At 51.4% G+C, this 15,482-nt stretch overlaps 6 protein-coding genes across 6 annotated transcripts; 4 read left to right on the top strand and 2 right to left on the bottom strand.

Annotated features, from left to right (window-relative positions):
• Positions 1-1,107: 1,107 nt before the first annotated feature.
• On the top strand, positions 1,108-4,928 carry Asppvi_003898 (cation-translocating P-type ATPase; the record flags this gene model as incomplete). The annotated part of the gene is made up of 10 exons (XM_043299855.1): positions 1,108-1,322; positions 1,385-1,458; positions 1,526-2,065; positions 2,118-2,388; positions 2,444-2,684; positions 2,753-3,147; positions 3,210-3,558; positions 3,620-4,206; positions 4,257-4,574; positions 4,628-4,928. 10 exons carry the CDS (start codon positions 1,108-1,110, stop codon positions 4,926-4,928), a joined length of 3,291 nt encoding a protein of 1,096 aa, XP_043155790.1.
• Positions 4,929-5,558: 630 nt separating this feature from the next.
• On the top strand, positions 5,559-6,364 carry Asppvi_003897 (putative GNAT family acetyltransferase; the record flags this gene model as incomplete). Its single annotated transcript, XM_043299854.1, has 2 exons — positions 5,559-5,964; positions 6,018-6,364. The coding sequence occupies 2 exons, from the start codon at positions 5,559-5,561 to the stop codon at positions 6,362-6,364; spliced, it is 753 nt and encodes a 250-aa protein (XP_043155789.1).
• A 132-nt stretch (positions 6,365-6,496) lies between these two features.
• On the bottom strand, positions 6,497-8,432 carry Asppvi_003896 (putative GABA permease; the record flags this gene model as incomplete). The annotated part of the gene is made up of 7 exons (XM_043299853.1): positions 6,497-6,979; positions 7,032-7,361; positions 7,412-7,892; positions 7,949-8,038; positions 8,090-8,113; positions 8,170-8,240; positions 8,310-8,432. 7 exons carry the CDS (start codon positions 8,430-8,432, stop codon positions 6,497-6,499), a joined length of 1,602 nt encoding a protein of 533 aa, XP_043155788.1.
• Positions 8,433-10,422: 1,990 nt separating this feature from the next.
• Asppvi_003895 (uncharacterized protein) lies at positions 10,423-11,723 on the top strand (the record flags this gene model as incomplete). The annotated part of the gene is made up of 5 exons (XM_043299852.1): positions 10,423-10,581; positions 10,630-10,734; positions 10,797-11,018; positions 11,070-11,212; positions 11,261-11,723. The coding sequence occupies 5 exons, from the start codon at positions 10,423-10,425 to the stop codon at positions 11,721-11,723; spliced, it is 1,092 nt and encodes a 363-aa protein (XP_043155787.1).
• Positions 11,724-12,380: 657 nt separating this feature from the next.
• Positions 12,381-13,554, top strand: Asppvi_003894 (CRAL-TRIO domain-containing protein; the record flags this gene model as incomplete). The annotated part of the gene is made up of 4 exons (XM_043299851.1): positions 12,381-12,511; positions 12,566-12,707; positions 12,761-13,123; positions 13,177-13,554. 4 exons carry the CDS (start codon positions 12,381-12,383, stop codon positions 13,552-13,554), a joined length of 1,014 nt encoding a protein of 337 aa, XP_043155786.1.
• A 59-nt stretch (positions 13,555-13,613) lies between these two features.
• Positions 13,614-15,383, bottom strand: Asppvi_003893 (putative beta-galactosidase; the record flags this gene model as incomplete). Its single annotated transcript, XM_043299850.1, has 2 exons — positions 13,614-14,995; positions 15,068-15,383. 2 exons carry the CDS (start codon positions 15,381-15,383, stop codon positions 13,614-13,616), a joined length of 1,698 nt encoding a protein of 565 aa, XP_043155785.1.
• Positions 15,384-15,482: the final 99 nt, after the last annotated feature.

Below are 15,482 nucleotides of genomic sequence, written 5' to 3'. Positions count from 1 at the left end.
TTGTATCTATAAGGATCACTGATGTTGAGATCGAGGGAAATCTTTTCGGAGAGACCACGAGCAAGCGGGCTAGTGTGTGGTCACGTGCACGCCTCATGGTCGGCAAGCTCGAAGCAGTAATAAGAGATGAAGCAAAGAGTTATTCATCAAGTCAATCTCTCTGAAATTGTAGATAGGTTGCCGTCAAGCCTTGCTGGGATATATTTCTCGTATATAGTCCGTCATGCGGTTGTGTGCTGTATATGACCACGGATAGTGATATATATGTATACTACATTGACGGACGGTATTTCTCAGCCAGAATGCTATCCAATTGTGCCAGACAGCATCAACCTTTAGTAGAAGGAAAAGATTGGTACCAAAGGCAGTGATGGTACTGATGCCATTACAGAGTTCTTTACAAATTTTTAACGACAAACAAGGGTGGACACTAGGTTGAATGAAGGACTAACAATGTAACAGCATCGAATCCATCGAGCTTTGTTTGAATATGCTTGCTGCCTGAAACAGCCCTACACACAACAGGGGAACAATCTGAGCCGCTGTCCTCTAGGAGATAACTTCTAGCGGATAGGTAATAGATTGACACAACATATGCCGTCGAGACAGAGTGTAACCTACTTTATATCGCGCATAGTCAGAAAAGTCCACTCTGTGGGGGCGGGACGAGCAATCTGGTTGGTAGTAAAAGCCTCAAGCATGGACTACTCGATCAATAATCTCGCATCTTCCCACCAGAAAGAAAAACAAGGTTGCAGATAAGGTCACTGTCACAGCTTAACGATTGGTTGGAAATTTCCTTGCACATCACGAAGAGCGATTTAATTGACGTCTCAAGAAGCTCGAACTGATATCTCAGCCACCGCCAATGCAGCTGCTCGGCTAAAGAGCTATGGCCATCATTAATCGCGCAGCTTTCTATGCCACGAGGTGTCTCGCTGCTATACTCCTCATGGACAGATGCACATATTACCACATGGTCTATAACCCGGCCTGCAAGCTATAAAGAGAACGGAATGCTCATTCGACTCTGGATAACCTATGTCATCGTCCTTAGTTTCCCTCTCTTGCCACAACTTGTTCTGAAAAGATCGCTTTGGGCAAGAAATGGACTCGACTGAGCACAAGTCTGCCGATGAGGAAGTTACACGTCTGCGATGGCGGGCTGAAGACGAAGAGGCGGGCAATCAGGCAAGGAGCAGTCGTCCCGAGCTGGTCCGGACTGCTTCCGCTGCGTCCAGCGCGCATGTCTCTGTCCACAGTCGTGGTAGGAGAACGATTGTCGACCCTTCAGTGTCGTTGCCAATCCACTATCGAACCATGTACCTACAAACTCCCCGCTGCAATACCTGAGGAATGATACCATCTAATGCGGATGCAACAGCTCATTCGATATTGACGAAGCCAAGGAACGGGAAGAGCGTGAAAAAGCAAAAGCGCAAAGTGGTGTCGCAGCAGGTATGGAGACAATCAAAGCCGCTCGTCACTGCAGGAGGCGCACTATACTAACGTGAATCAATCCTAGATCTTTCCAATCTCGACTGGCATACAATCTCCGTCGAAGAGCTACAGAAACGATGGCAAGTGGACATCTCTCAGGGTCTCTCCCCGAATCAGGTTCAGGAACGGCTCCACCAGTACGGCAAAAATGCGCTGTCGCCGTTGCCGCATCAATGGTTCTGGCAGATTTTCGGCTACTTCTTCAAGGGATTTGGTGCCATTCTGCTGATCGGATGTATTCTCGTGTTTATTTCCTGGAAACCCCTCGGTCAACCACCAGCTCTGGCAAATCTTGCCCTAGCAATCGTGCTCCTCGCCGTCTTTTTCATCCAGGCAGCCTTCAACGCATGGCAAGACTGGTCCTCATCTCGAGTCATGGCATCCATTACAGCCATGCTGCCCGAAAGTTGTCTGGTCATGCGTGGTGGTTCACTCGTCGTCGTATCAGCTCCGGACATTGTGCCGGGTGATGTTGTGCAGCTCAAGGCKGGCAATAAACTCCCAGCAGATATCCGTTTTGTCGAGGTTTCGAATGATGCATGCTTCGACCGATCTATACTTACCGGTTAGTGTCGTCTGGTCATGCGTGCCTTAGGTGTGTTGCTTACGACCAGCAGGCGAATCGCTTCCCATCAACGGGATGGTCGACTCGACAGATGAAAACTACCTCGAGACTCATAACGTCGGTCTTCAAGGCACGCACTGCGTCTCAGGAAGTGTTACGGGCATTGTCGTGTCCACAGGAGACGCAACGGTCTTTGGTCGAATCGCAAAGCTCACCAGTGAGCCAAAGAAGGGCTTGACCACCTTGGAGAAGGAGGTCTTACGTTTTGTCGCTCTCATCGTGTTGATCATGCTGACTATGATTATCATCATCATTATTGTCTGGTAATGATAAAAGACCATCACGGCCAAGACACACTGATCGTTGACTTGTCAATAGGGCTACCTGGCTGCGACAAGATCATCCGGACTGGATCAACGTCCCAACGCTAATAGTGGACTGCGTCAGCGTCGCCATCGCGTTTATCCCTGAAGGCTTGCCGATTGCTCTGACTGCCAACCTGACCATCACTGCCAATCTGATGAGCAAGAACAAGATTCTCTGCAAGTCGCTCAAGACGGTTGAGACCCTTGGCTCGGTATCAGTGATCTGTTCTGACAAGACCGGTACTTTGACCAAGGTAATTACAATTTAGCCCATCAAAGCACTCGGAGGCTAATCTCGGATGTTTCGCTGACCATACTGCAGAACAGAATGTTCGTCACTGACTGTGCGGTATCTATCTCCACGTTTACCTCGGATGGAGCAAGAGACGAAATGGTCCTCAAAGGAAAGGCATCGGCGATTCATCAACTTCGAGCAGTTGCGGGCCTCTGCAATGCCGCCGAGTTTGATGCGACCACTATGAATTTGCCCGTCCACGAGAGAAAGGTCATTGGCGATGCCACTGATCAGGCGATTCTACGATTCTCCGAAGGATTGGGCCCCATCTCCGAGCTGCGTAGCATGTGGAAGAAGACATATGATCTTGCCTTCAACAGCAAGAACAAGTTCATGGTGCGGACATTCAGTCTGGTGGACAGGGCAGGGCTCGGCCACGCCATGTCGCCCGCTGAGTCGACCCAATTTGGTCATGATGACACGTGAGTAGTCCATCTTCCTCGATTCTGCTTTGTGAGCCATTCTGACCACTGTACAATTGTAGATTACTTACGATCAAGGGCGCCCCGGATATCCTCATCGACCGCTGCACGCATGTCGTCAGCGTTGATGGCAGTGTGCAGGCTCTGAACGCCAGTACGCTCAACCGCTTGAAGCAGATTAAAGACCAGTGGTCAAGTGAAGGCAAACGCGTGATCCTCCTAGCCAGGAAAACCTTCTCAGCGGGCCAAATACAGAGTTCACCCTTCTCCCACTTCTTCGAAACCGAAGTGATGAACCAGGTCAAGAGCGGTCTTGTCTTAGTGGGCCTGGTCGGTATTGTTGATCCTCCTCGAGACGAGATTCCGGACGTGATCAGAACACTGAGGCGGGCGGGGATCAGAATCTTCATGGTAGGAGTTGCCTCAACCGATTCATTTATAAGTCTGGCGATTGGCTAATAAATCTCGCTAGGTAACTGGTGACTTCGGACTAACAGCTCTTGAGATCGCGCGGCAGTGCGGTGTTGTTACCGCAGGAGTGCCTGTTGACGATGCAACAGCCCTAAGAAGATTTCCTTCAGTCAATGACAAATACAACGAGAAGGCTCGGTCGGCTGCAATCTCCCTCAGCGGGAGTGAACTAATGGCTCTGAACGAACATCAATGGGATCAGCTCTGCCAGTACAAGGAAATCGTCTTCTGGAGAACCACCCCGGAGCAGAAATTGCGGATTGTTCGCGAGTTCCAAGCCCGAGACGAGATTGTAGGAATGACAGGAGACGGCGTGAACGATGCCCCGTCGCTAAAGGCGGCTGATATTGGCATTGCGCTGGGAAGTGGCTCGGATATTGCTATCGAGGCGTCTGACATGGTTCTCCTGGACTCTTTCTCGGCTATTGTCGAGGCCGTGCAGTATGGACGAGTTGTTTTTGACAACTTGAAGAAAACAATCATCTACCTGCTTCCAGCTGGCTCCTGGTCCGAGTTCTGGCCGGTCATGACCAGTGTGGTTTTTGGCCTTCCGCAGGTCTTGTCCTCTTTTCTGATGATCATCATCTGGTATCTCTGACGCCCTGCCCTTGTTATGCATCTCTGGCTAACCAATACAGCTGCTTTACCGACTGCGCGGCGGCCACTGTTCTGGCGTACGAAGCTCCCGAAGCCGACGTGCTGCTTCGCCCGCCCCGTAAACCCAAGAAGGAACGTCTGGTAAACTGGAAGCTCATCCTTCAGGCATATGGAGTTATCGGCATGCTGGAGACTCTGGCATCGTTTGCCATGGCCTACTGGTACCTGCAGCGTAATGGCATTCCATTTTCCGCTCTGTGGTTCAAGTTCGGCGAAGTCCCAGCCAACGTTGATCCTGACTGGTACACTGCGCGGCTGAACGAGGCCAGCTCAGTATATTTTATCAACCTGGTTGTAATGTATGCTGCACCCATGATGCGTTTCCAAGACCAGAAAATGCTAACGCTCACAGGCAATGGTTCAATCTGATGGCCATCCGAACCCGCCGATTGTCCATCTTCTCGCACCCACCCGCCTTCAACAAGAAAACGCAAAACTTGCTCTTATTTCCGGCCATTATCTTTGCCTTGGGGATTGCTGTATTTTGGCTGTACATTCCGCCCTTACAACGGGTGCTGGACACGACCAGTGTTCCAGCCGAGCACTACTTCCTGCCGGCTGCCTTTGGTCTGGGAATCCTTGGTTTGGACGAGCTGCGTAAAGCCGCTGTGAGGAGATGGCCACATGGTACTTTGGCCAAGATGGCTTGGTAGAAGTCGAGCAACCATCAGGATCAGCTATGACTGTTTATCGGCTCCCGCTGCTTGTCGGAAGATGAAGATGCGTACAAGCATGATTCTCATACGGATTAGACTTTTGCGTGTCAATTAGAATGAGAGCTTCAACTTCATATATGATACAACAGTTGACTTCAAGCAGTCGAGTCCTCCAAGAATGGACGTTGTTTAAGAAGCCAACGCCCCGAAGCAAGCAGCACTCTCAGCACTGGCCATTCCTGCCCCACAGCTGACCAGCTTAACATTGCTGAATGGATTTAATTTCTGACTGTGGGATGTGTGGGATGTCGATATTACTCATTTCCCCTTTTAAGACATGCGCATTAATTAAACGAATCATCTGTTGTTATGCATATACCCATGTCATTGTGGCGTTCTGACTAGACCAGGGTATATAAAAAGACCACGTATCCCACAAGCTCGACTTGGCACGACTTGGAAGAGAACAGAATTTATAGCATAACGGTCTAGATAGACTGTTCCGGTATGGCGTGGTAGGCAATAGTTTACTGTCTGATGTAACCTGAAGCAATACATAAGCCAATTGTGTGATTTTACATCTCTCGCTCGTCACACTTCTTACTGTATATTCATAGCGAAATTATCATGCAGCCCAAATTTTGCGTAGAGACCGTCAGCGACGACGACTTCCCCGAGCTGCACCGGGCGCTCTGGGAAGCCTTTGAGAATCCCTACCAGGGCATCCTGCGCTTATTCTTCCCCATCCACAACAATGATCGCGAGGGCAGTCTCAAGGCGTGCGTCCAGGCTCAACTGGAGGAGTACCACCAGCAGCAGCCGCATGTAACCTGGATTAAAGTCGTGGATACGGAAGCCAACAAGATCGCTGCAGCGGCCAAATGGTACTTTTACCCGGAGGACCCTTTCGCGAAACAAGAGGGTCCGATCGTTGCGGACTGGTTTCCCGAGGGAGTGACGAGGGAGTGGGCGACGCAGGCGGTCAGGCAGTTTGAGCATCCGCGGGAGAGCATGGCTAGACGACCCCATGCTTGTAAGTGTGCCAGCTAAAGCAGGTATATGGAGAGACTAATGATATCCTTACAGTTCTACACATTGCATTCGTCCTCCCCGAGTATCGCGGAAAGGGACTGAGCCATCTGTTCATGAGATGGGGCGTGGAAAAGGCAGACGCGCAGGGCTTGGAAGCTTGGCTGGACGCCTCGGAGTTTGGAGCGCCGCTTTACAAGAAGTATGGCTTTCGCGAGGTTGTCTTCAATAGCGTGAAGCCGGTTCCAATGCGCCAGTTGTCCGACAAGGAGCAAAAGGAATGGACCCAGTGCGAGGAAACCTTCTTACCCATCAATGAGAGGGTGATGTGGCGCCCTGTTTTAGGCAAATATGTCGAGGGAGAGACGCCATTGGCACGGTGTGATGAGACAGACCAGGTCTAGGAGGCAAAAGAGTTGAAATGGGTAAAGTAAATATTAGAGATGCGCCTCTTTAAGTTACATAGCTTTTCAAGTCTGTACAGAATCACAGCGGGACGAACGCATTGCTTTTTGATAACCCCGGTCCGAATCCGTCTACCGAGGCACCGTCTCAACAATCGGCCCTTCGTAAACATGACGGGCACGGAGGACATAGTAGACAACGCTCAGGACAATCACACTGGCGGTACCTACCGAGCTGAAGTTCATTGTCTCCACCGTGACTTGGCTGTATGTGGGCCACATGCTGAAGAAGATGGCGATGAGCGAGTAGATAATAGCAAAGACATTGATCATGACTCCCCAGATACCAGGAACGCGGAAGGGACCCCAGACCAGCCTGGCTCCGATTGTGTTAACGGTCTCGTCAGCGCCAGCAGTCAGCGAGATGGCACCAGTCAAACGTCGCCAGAGGAGAAGGACGGCCACCATGATGTAGGAGAGGAAGAGGCCGGTAATGGACATGGCGCAGAGGTCATTGAAGGCGACAGCGGATCCAATGGGGATCAAGGCCAACAGGGACGACACAACGGTGGTGACTGCAACAGACCATACGGGAATAGCGGTAGTGGGAGAAACCTAGACGAGCATATTAGCGCGAATGATGGCTTTACAAGGAAGGATAACGCACCCGACTCCATAGTCTCCAACCGGGAACACCGCGATCACGCGAGAATGACCAAAACTGGCGAGAAGTCGCAGCCATCATGCCAGTGGCCGAACAGATACAGACGACAATGACGATGGAGGCCATGGCGGCCGCACCTCCGACGGAACCAGTTCCCTTGTAGAAGATGTGCATGAAAGGGTATCCCGTCTTTGATTCGAGGGCTGCATTGATGTCCCCCAAGCAGAAGAGAAGAGCGAGGAGCATGCCAAATCCCAACAGACCGTTGATCAGCACGCTGAGCAGGATAGAGCGAGGGACCACCACGGGGGCATTTTGGATTTCTTCCGACATCTGCAGATATGAGGAGCTGGCTTTTGGTGAGAGAGAAGTGCTTGACTTACATGAACTGCAGCATCACCTCCCACAAAGGCAAACACAGAGCCGATCAAGCCAACAAAGAACGACAGTCCTTGGGTCGACCAGCCACCTTCATTGACAAACTGGGTGAAGACGTCCTTGGCGGAGCCAATGTCGGCCAACGAGACGAGCGGGATGAGGATCGCGAAGAAGCCGAGAATGTGGACCACAAGGATAAGCCCCTCGAACTTGGGAAGGACACTGCGACCGACCACGTTAATACTGACGGCGAAGGCGACGATGGCCCAGAAGTACAAGGTAGGATGCCATGATTGGGGTGTGTAGCTGGGACGTGTGAGAATAGCGACACCCTGGACCATAGTACCGCAGAGGTAGCACGCTGTGGCAAAGGTGGCCTGCCATCCGATGACGGTGAGCCACCCAGACATGTAACTGAGAAATTTCACAGTCGATCGCGGCGCCAACATGGAGATCCAATGGTACTGGCCACCGGATGTCGGAGCCCTAAGTGGTTGTCAGCAATCACGCCTGATACGAGATGCGGCATCTGAAAGCCATACATGGATGCCAATTCAGAGAGGACGACGAAAACGCAGGCGGTACCTGCCCAAACAAAGAGGAAACCATAAACAGCTCCGGCTGGACCACCACTGTCGTTGATGGTTAGTGTTGAATGCGATTAGATCGAAAGGGGGCCGTACTTGGTTAGTGGCTGGAGGAACAGTCTGTGGAGCGTGTATTAGCAAAATCTTTCGGGGATTCTTATCAGATGGATGCATACACCGTAAATCCTTCCCAGGTCACTAGAATCGTACAGCTGAAGCCAAGCATGGAAAGCATTCCAAAATTGCGCTGCAACGGTTGTGCGTCAGTGACGAGTCACAAATCTTATGCGATCGATCGAGGCTCAGATCACCTCACCTTCAAAACGGGTCTTTTCCCCAGACGAGCCAAGTGGACTTCATCTAGGTCTTTGCTCGAGAGTGAGCCGCCGAGCTCTTGAGGAGTCGACGGTTCCAGCGCCTTCATCTCGTGCGTCAACATTCTACAGGAGATGATTGGCACTCAACAGGAGCTTGAGACGACAGAGAAGGTTGTATATGAGGATGCGAATCCTAGATTCTCCCGACGAGGGACAATATAAAAAGGAGAGGGTGGGGGAAATGAAAACACAGAGCCCGGGCTGGTCGTTCAGGGACCTTGACTTGGCCACTTCGGCTAGTTCTTGGTAGACAAAGTGACGAATGTGATTCTATCTGTTTTGAGAAGGTCGTAGAGTAGTGAATTATTGAACAGCATGGATCTTATTCACTAATGCATTGCCGGGTCAAGACCGGTCGAAGGCACCGCATCCACCGCACGACTCGGTTAGAAATTAGCGGCTGGCCAGTTCCCAGATCCGAAACAGAAGAATGAAATACTGCTAGGTAGTTACCGAGGATGGAATGCGCTTCGTCGGTGCCAGCCAATCTGCTTCTGAAGCCTCGTGGGAGGCAACCTGCATGTACTCTCGCCTGTACAAGTGTAACCCATGGGCGACATCCCCTCTCAGGGACTTTCTGAATTGCGACTGAGAGAATTAAGGATGCGCAACGTGTCTACGTATCGTTGCATTCATTTGTCACTTCCCTCCACATGTTTCGATACGCTACTGCTTGGCGCCGCAGGGATGGCGATGATAGATACAGTGTACGGACACCGAAAGGAATCGGAGAGACGTCTCGATTGGAGTTAGACTTGTCCTAATTAAATTAAAAACAATCTGGCCTTTTTCTGCGGAAACAATATCACTGCCATTGCTAACTGCTGAAGTGGCATCGCATCCTTGCAAGAGGCGTCTTTAGTGCTGGCCTCCAGACATGGATGAAAAGGAGTCCGCATATATATCCCTGTTTCTTGGTAATTGGATAAGTCCGAGACAAGAAGGTCCGAAGGTTCATTGTTCCGGACTAAGAGCGAAGACTGCACAACTCTCTTCACATTATTCCGGTGGAGGACGATGTGCTTGTCCACGGCGATCAAAGGTGTTTGTGTGGTGGAATATCCACTCCCCGCTGATCCTCGGCACCTTAATTATGATCCCACAAAATCCATAGCCTATTTTATGTTTATCTACAGAGGACGTATACAATCACAGCATATAGCCTCCTTAAAACACGACCAGATCATTAGACGGGGATCCGGAAGAGCAGCCTGTTGATCCGATCCAGCCCGGCCCAGTTTTAGCGGGACGCCAGGATCAGTGTCTGTCTCAGAAACAACACGGCACCGGCCTTGGCCTTATTCTGCTGGTGTAACCTTGTCCAGGATATAGGCAGACTAGATCATCATTGGTTGATTGATTGCGATTCCTCGTCAACTACAGAAATCCAGTGGCGTAGTCTCCATCACACCCGACTGGCGCAGCCATGTCAATCAATATTGTACTCCATATCCTCCGTCGGTATCTCTTCGTTTATTCGTCCCTTCTCTCATGCTTCTAGACCAATTTTGGCTGAATGGTCAGACGATTGATGCATAATCCACTTCGTTTATTGCACATCTATGAGCAACTCCACCCAGGCAATCAATAGCACGAGGTCGTACTCTCCAGTAAATGTCAGTCTACAACGTTAGTCATTTGCTCGAGACACAATCGAGACTTTCTCAGGACAAAGGGACGCTCGGCGGATCCCATCACAATTCCATTCGCAGAGGGGCCACCAGTCAGCACACGCCAGCCGAACCATAGCCCGTAAAGTGATTTGAATCCCGCCCCCAGAGAATGATGAGTACCTTTCGTGCCGCGAATAGCAATCGAAAATGGCTGGCTGCCCCTGTTCGGTAGATGCAGCCGAGAAAATCCTTCTGCGTGGGAGGTGCACGAGGTCCCCTGGCCATGGACTCGGTCTTATACACGCCCTGCACTACTTTACTTCGGTCTCACGTTCAAGTCTGTCTTTTCCCTGGGCCGTTTCGGACAGATTTGCTCTCGATCATGTCCTAGGTTCATGTTCGTGATCTCCCCTTCAGCCTGCTGGTCACCCTCGCCATCATGACCAGGTATTCCCCCGATAGTGAGGCACCAGCGGTCATCGTCTTGACTTTGTTCTTGATGGTGACTTCGGTCCTGGGCTCGCTGGCAAGACTCGGGACCAAATGGTGGAAATTTGGCAGTCTCTTTCTGGATGACTACTACATCCTCCTTGCCCTGGTGGGTGAAAGCGCAGAGATACGCTGTTCCAGAGTCTGACTGATGTAGCTCATGTCAATCGCTCAATCAGTGGCCGTTTCAATGGCCGTCAAGAATGGCTACGGAGGACATTTGACAAGGTTGAGTGATTCAAAAGTTGACAGTATCATGAAGGTATGTCTTCAGTGTACTGGATAGCAAGTCGATGTGAGTAATTCATAACACCTGCCTGCTAGTCGCAATACGCCGCTACATTCTTTTACATCCTCGCCATCGGCTTCTCGCAGCTCGCCTTTCTCTGCTTTGTCCAGCACCTGACGCCAACCTCTCGGAGCCGGGTGATGTTTCTCGCTCTGCAGATCATCATCGCTGTCTGGGCAATATCGGCGGTCTTTGCATCCGCGTTCCAGTGCCATCCACGTCGATGGGACTATCTACACGGTAGTTGTTACGATCGAGTAGGAGAACCCGATGGATACATGGACTGTTCAGAGCTAAATCCAGCATAGAAAGCATTCTTCGTCTACCTAGGGGTTTCGAACATCCTCACCGACGTGGCCATCATTGCGCAGGCGGTCCAGGTGATTGCCATTGTACAGACGACCTGGAAGAGAAAAGCCAATATCATGGCTGTCTTTCTGTTTCGCGTGATGTAGGTGCTTCTCATTCGAACCAGAAGCGTGCCAAACTGATCAACCAGCGTCCCTGGAGCATTGATGGCCCAAGTCTATTTCATAGATTGCACCATCAACTCGTCCGATGCCACGTCCGATACCTGGTCGGTCACCGTTGCCTCCCAGTTGGTGCAGTGCCTGAGCATAGTGACGGCCAGCGCACCGCAGTTTATCCCCTTCCTCAAGCAACTCCAGTCCACGGGCATGAGACTCGACGGCATAACTCGCTACACGCTTTCCAGCCATCATAAATCGGCCCGCAGCAGGTACTACCTCTCGACCGATCGAAGACGTACTGGCAATGAGTCCACCCATGAACTCGATAATATCCCCTTGGCGACAACCAAAACAGTGGTTACATCGAACATAAATGGCTCGGAAGATGACCATGATAATGAGAGTCAGTCAAGTCAGACCGGCATCATCCGCGAGACTCGGACATGGACGGTGACAGAGGAGCATACATATCTGCCCGGTCACAACGGATGATCTACAGGAGAGGTGACGTCCGGTTCCATTCACTTGAAAATATTCCTTTGTATTGTCTCTGTACAATAGATGTCACGAATATAAAATTTCTTCTGTTTTGGTACGGTTTGTAACTCCAATATGTCTATAGGGGAACTTCGGTATGAAGATGATGCATGATACGGATTACTGCGCTAATGATACCAGATTATCAGATCTTCAGTCTATGCAGCAAAGGTCTTAGAATCCAATTAGGGCTTCCAGTCTGCCTTTCCAGTGACTGGAGAGTATCATCAATTTGATCTATCAGGGCTGACACAGTCTTTTCCGTGTACTCCCTACTGCCAGACTCGCGGATATGATGAAGCGAACACTCTTTTAAGGAAATGTCGAGCCCTCTAATTATCTAAGGCTCATCACAGAACCATCCTAAAAGCACATGGCCCGTCGCATTAATGACTTTTGGAATGATATTAGCAAGGGGCTGGAGGGGTGATATATGTGCGGATACTCTTCCCGATCCGGCATCATCGGTGTTGTACAGGGAACAATCCCACCTAGCCGCATTGGGAGCCTGCCGAATCAGGCAACTCCCCCTTTGCATCTGTAATTGATTAAGGAAGTGATCCTCCAGCAGTCAACCTTCGACGACAGTATCAAAATAAAATTACCATCGAAATGACTGCCGACGAGACAGTACTAGTCGCCCAGTTCGCCAGGCTGTGTGCCGAGAGGGGTTTATTGCAGGATCGTGACGATGTGAAAGAGGGCGATCGCCTGGATGGCGTCGCGGACGAGACAACTCTGCTGTAAGTGGTTACTCGATCCTGAGTCAGAGTGGGAATCATGGTCGAACCAAGCAGGCGCTTTCTGCAGGCCAAACGAATGGACCTCTCGAGCGCCCTCTGCCAGTTTGAAGAAGCAGCCCATTTCCGCCGTGAGAAGGATGCGCTCCGAGTATATGACTGGATCAGTGTTGATGATTTTGAAGACACTCGCAGACTGGTAGGCAATCCGTCGTTCTGCTCCTATGCCGCAACTGACGGCCTACAACATAGATTCCACACTGGACGGGTCGTCGAGGCAACCAGGGATGGCCCATCGTAATGATTGAAACAGTCCATCTTGACCAAAAGGCAGTTGCACACTGGCGTCAGACACGAGAGCTGTCGGGCCATAGGGGTTCACCGGACATGGCGCAGCGAGCACTAGTGCATTTCGATTATCTGACTCGGTTTGTCTTTCCACTGTGCTCCGCATTGCGAGATCGACCGCTGCCATCGGAGCCGGTCACGAAGGCGATCTACCTGGTAGAGGGATCGTCTATCTGTCTGCGCCAGGCGTGGAATCTCCGAGATTTTGCGCAGGATCTTAGCTGGATCCTGGCCACTTGCTATCCAGAAACGATCGATCGGATATTCGTAAGTGAGAAAAGACAGGGGACCATGAGCCCTTCTGACTGACTCGCGCACAGATCTGTAATCCTCCGTCGTACTTCGCCCAGATCTGGAGTCTCATGAAGAACTTTGTCGACCCGGTGACGGCAGAGAAGATTGTCGTGTTGAACTCAAAGGATGTCTATGGCACCCTTAACAAGTACATCCATCATGACGATATTCCCGCCCAGTTTGGGGGCGCATTTCAGTTCACCACCGGGATGCTGCCGAACCTGTGCCCCGTCACTCGTCAAGCGTTACGCTGGGCCCCTCCGTTCAATGGGACGTTGCCTCCGGGCCCGATCAAGTGGACGCAAGATGCTCGTGGCCAATTAAAAGCAGTGGCTACTGGAACGGTCGGTGGTGTAGAGAGAGAATTGGATGTTGCCACGTTGGATGTTGAGGAAGAGAAATGAGAACATTCAAATGGCATTTCTATAACTACCGGATAGTAAGGATATCATTGGCGATCTTCTTAAACCTCGCTTTCATCCAACGAGTAAAACTCCAATTCCGCAAGCATGGTTTTGGCGGGAATTGTGATAGCGATAGGGAATCCCCCGTAGTCCGGCTCATCGTTGGGCATGATGGCGAACTGGCCGCTGCGTGTTTCGTCTCCATTGAGCACGCGCCGAGTCCTGAGCTCCCCTGTCACCTTGTTCGCCACGACCTTCTCTTCGAATCGGAGGATGCCTGTGTACGCAGCGGTCGGAGATAAGGAGGTTGCGCGAACCTGGAATCCCCACCCGATCAAGAGGAATTTGCCTTCTCCACGATGGATGACCATGCCACAGCCGGGACCTGGTTTCCCAAGGACGAAAGCGCGTTCGATGGTAATCTCATAACCCCCGTATTGCCGTGTGATCGGCTTGGAGGAGTCGGAGCCGTCGGCCGCCAGCTCGTCGAAGAAGAACCCCACAGACGAACCAGGGCGTCGCTGTGCCTCAAGCACTATCTGAGAGACCGATTCTAATAGGGCATAATGCTTGATGTATGGATTTGATTCCGGCTCCAGGGTATCAAGAGCAAACGGAGAGACACCAATGGCCTGGTAAGACCCCACTGCCATCCAGCTGCGGCGTGCCCCATATTCGTCTCGGCGTTGTTCGGGAATAAACAAGGGCTGGCCGCGATGGCGGTACTTGGAGCAGCAGCTAGCATAATCATTCAGATAGATATCGGGAGTAAAAAAGTCCACGGATGGTGCAAAACGCTGCCAGATGTCCAGGACGTTTGGTGTGCAGCCACCGGAGGGATAATCACCTGGCATGCCGCCGCCGCCAACAATAACTGGGAAGTCATTATCGCTATCGTCGCCAGCAAAGTTCTGCCACGCGTTTGCGTATAGCGGAAGCGGATACTCTGCTCTGCCTGCCGCGGCGACCTGGTTGACATATAAGGCGTAGTGATAGGCCATGAAGAGCTCGTCGGTGCGTGGCCCTTTACCAAACACTTCCGCCCACGACCCTTGACGGGAAGTCTGGGCTTTGAAGTGAACCAAGTTGCGTTTGAGGTCTCGATGAAGATAGTCCCAGTCATGGGCGAGAAAGTTGAGGAGATCATCGGGCACTGCTCGGGAGAATCGCTCCTCTGCCGCGGCAGAGCCATCGCGAGAGTCACCCAGTAAGCCAGTTTCGTTCTCGACCTGGACCATCACGACGGTTGAGTGATCCTGGTCAAATTCCTTCAGGTGGCGCATCAACTGCGCAAAGGCCCTGGCGTCGCTCTTCTGAGCTTCCTCATGACAGATTGACAGGATCTCGGTAGTCTGTAGGACACCTCCTGCCTTTCGCAATTTCATCCGGGGGAAGCGCTTGGGGTTCCTCTTGACCCACGCAGGAGCGTACGTTGACATTCCTGTGAGCGATTAGCTCTTTCATCGAACTGCAGAACCAAAGCAATCGGTATCGCACGGTGGTAACCGGCTACCATTTTTGTAAGAGCCGAACCACAGTAGTACAAGATGAATTCCGTGCTTGCGCGCTCCCAGGATGATCTTGTCCAGTTCCTTGAAGTCGAATTGGCCTTCTACGGGCTCAATCATTTCCCAAGTGACGCATCCTAGCACAGTGTTGACGTGAGAGTCCACCAGATTCGGCCAGACTGTGTCCATATGCTCGGCCGAGGTAAGCGACGAGTTCTGCAGCTCTGCACCCAATGTCAGGAATGGGCGACCGTGAACGATCAGCTGCTTTCCACCGTCGATGGGGCGGAGATGAGGGATCTCGATGTTTTGTGGAGCCATGGTGGAAGAGTAACAGGATGTTAAAAGTCACTTGGCTGGATTTGACGGCGATCTGGAGGTTCGATGTCGATGGAGGGCAGCTTGAGGCTTGGGAACAAC

Source organism: Aspergillus pseudoviridinutans (assembly GCF_018340605.1).
Source record: "Aspergillus pseudoviridinutans IFM 55266 DNA, scaffold_3, whole genome shotgun sequence".
Lineage (NCBI taxonomy): Eukaryota > Fungi > Ascomycota > Eurotiomycetes > Eurotiales > Aspergillaceae > Aspergillus > Aspergillus pseudoviridinutans.
Note: the sequence above shows the minus strand (reverse complement) of the source record. Positions and strands in the feature narration are given on the sequence as shown.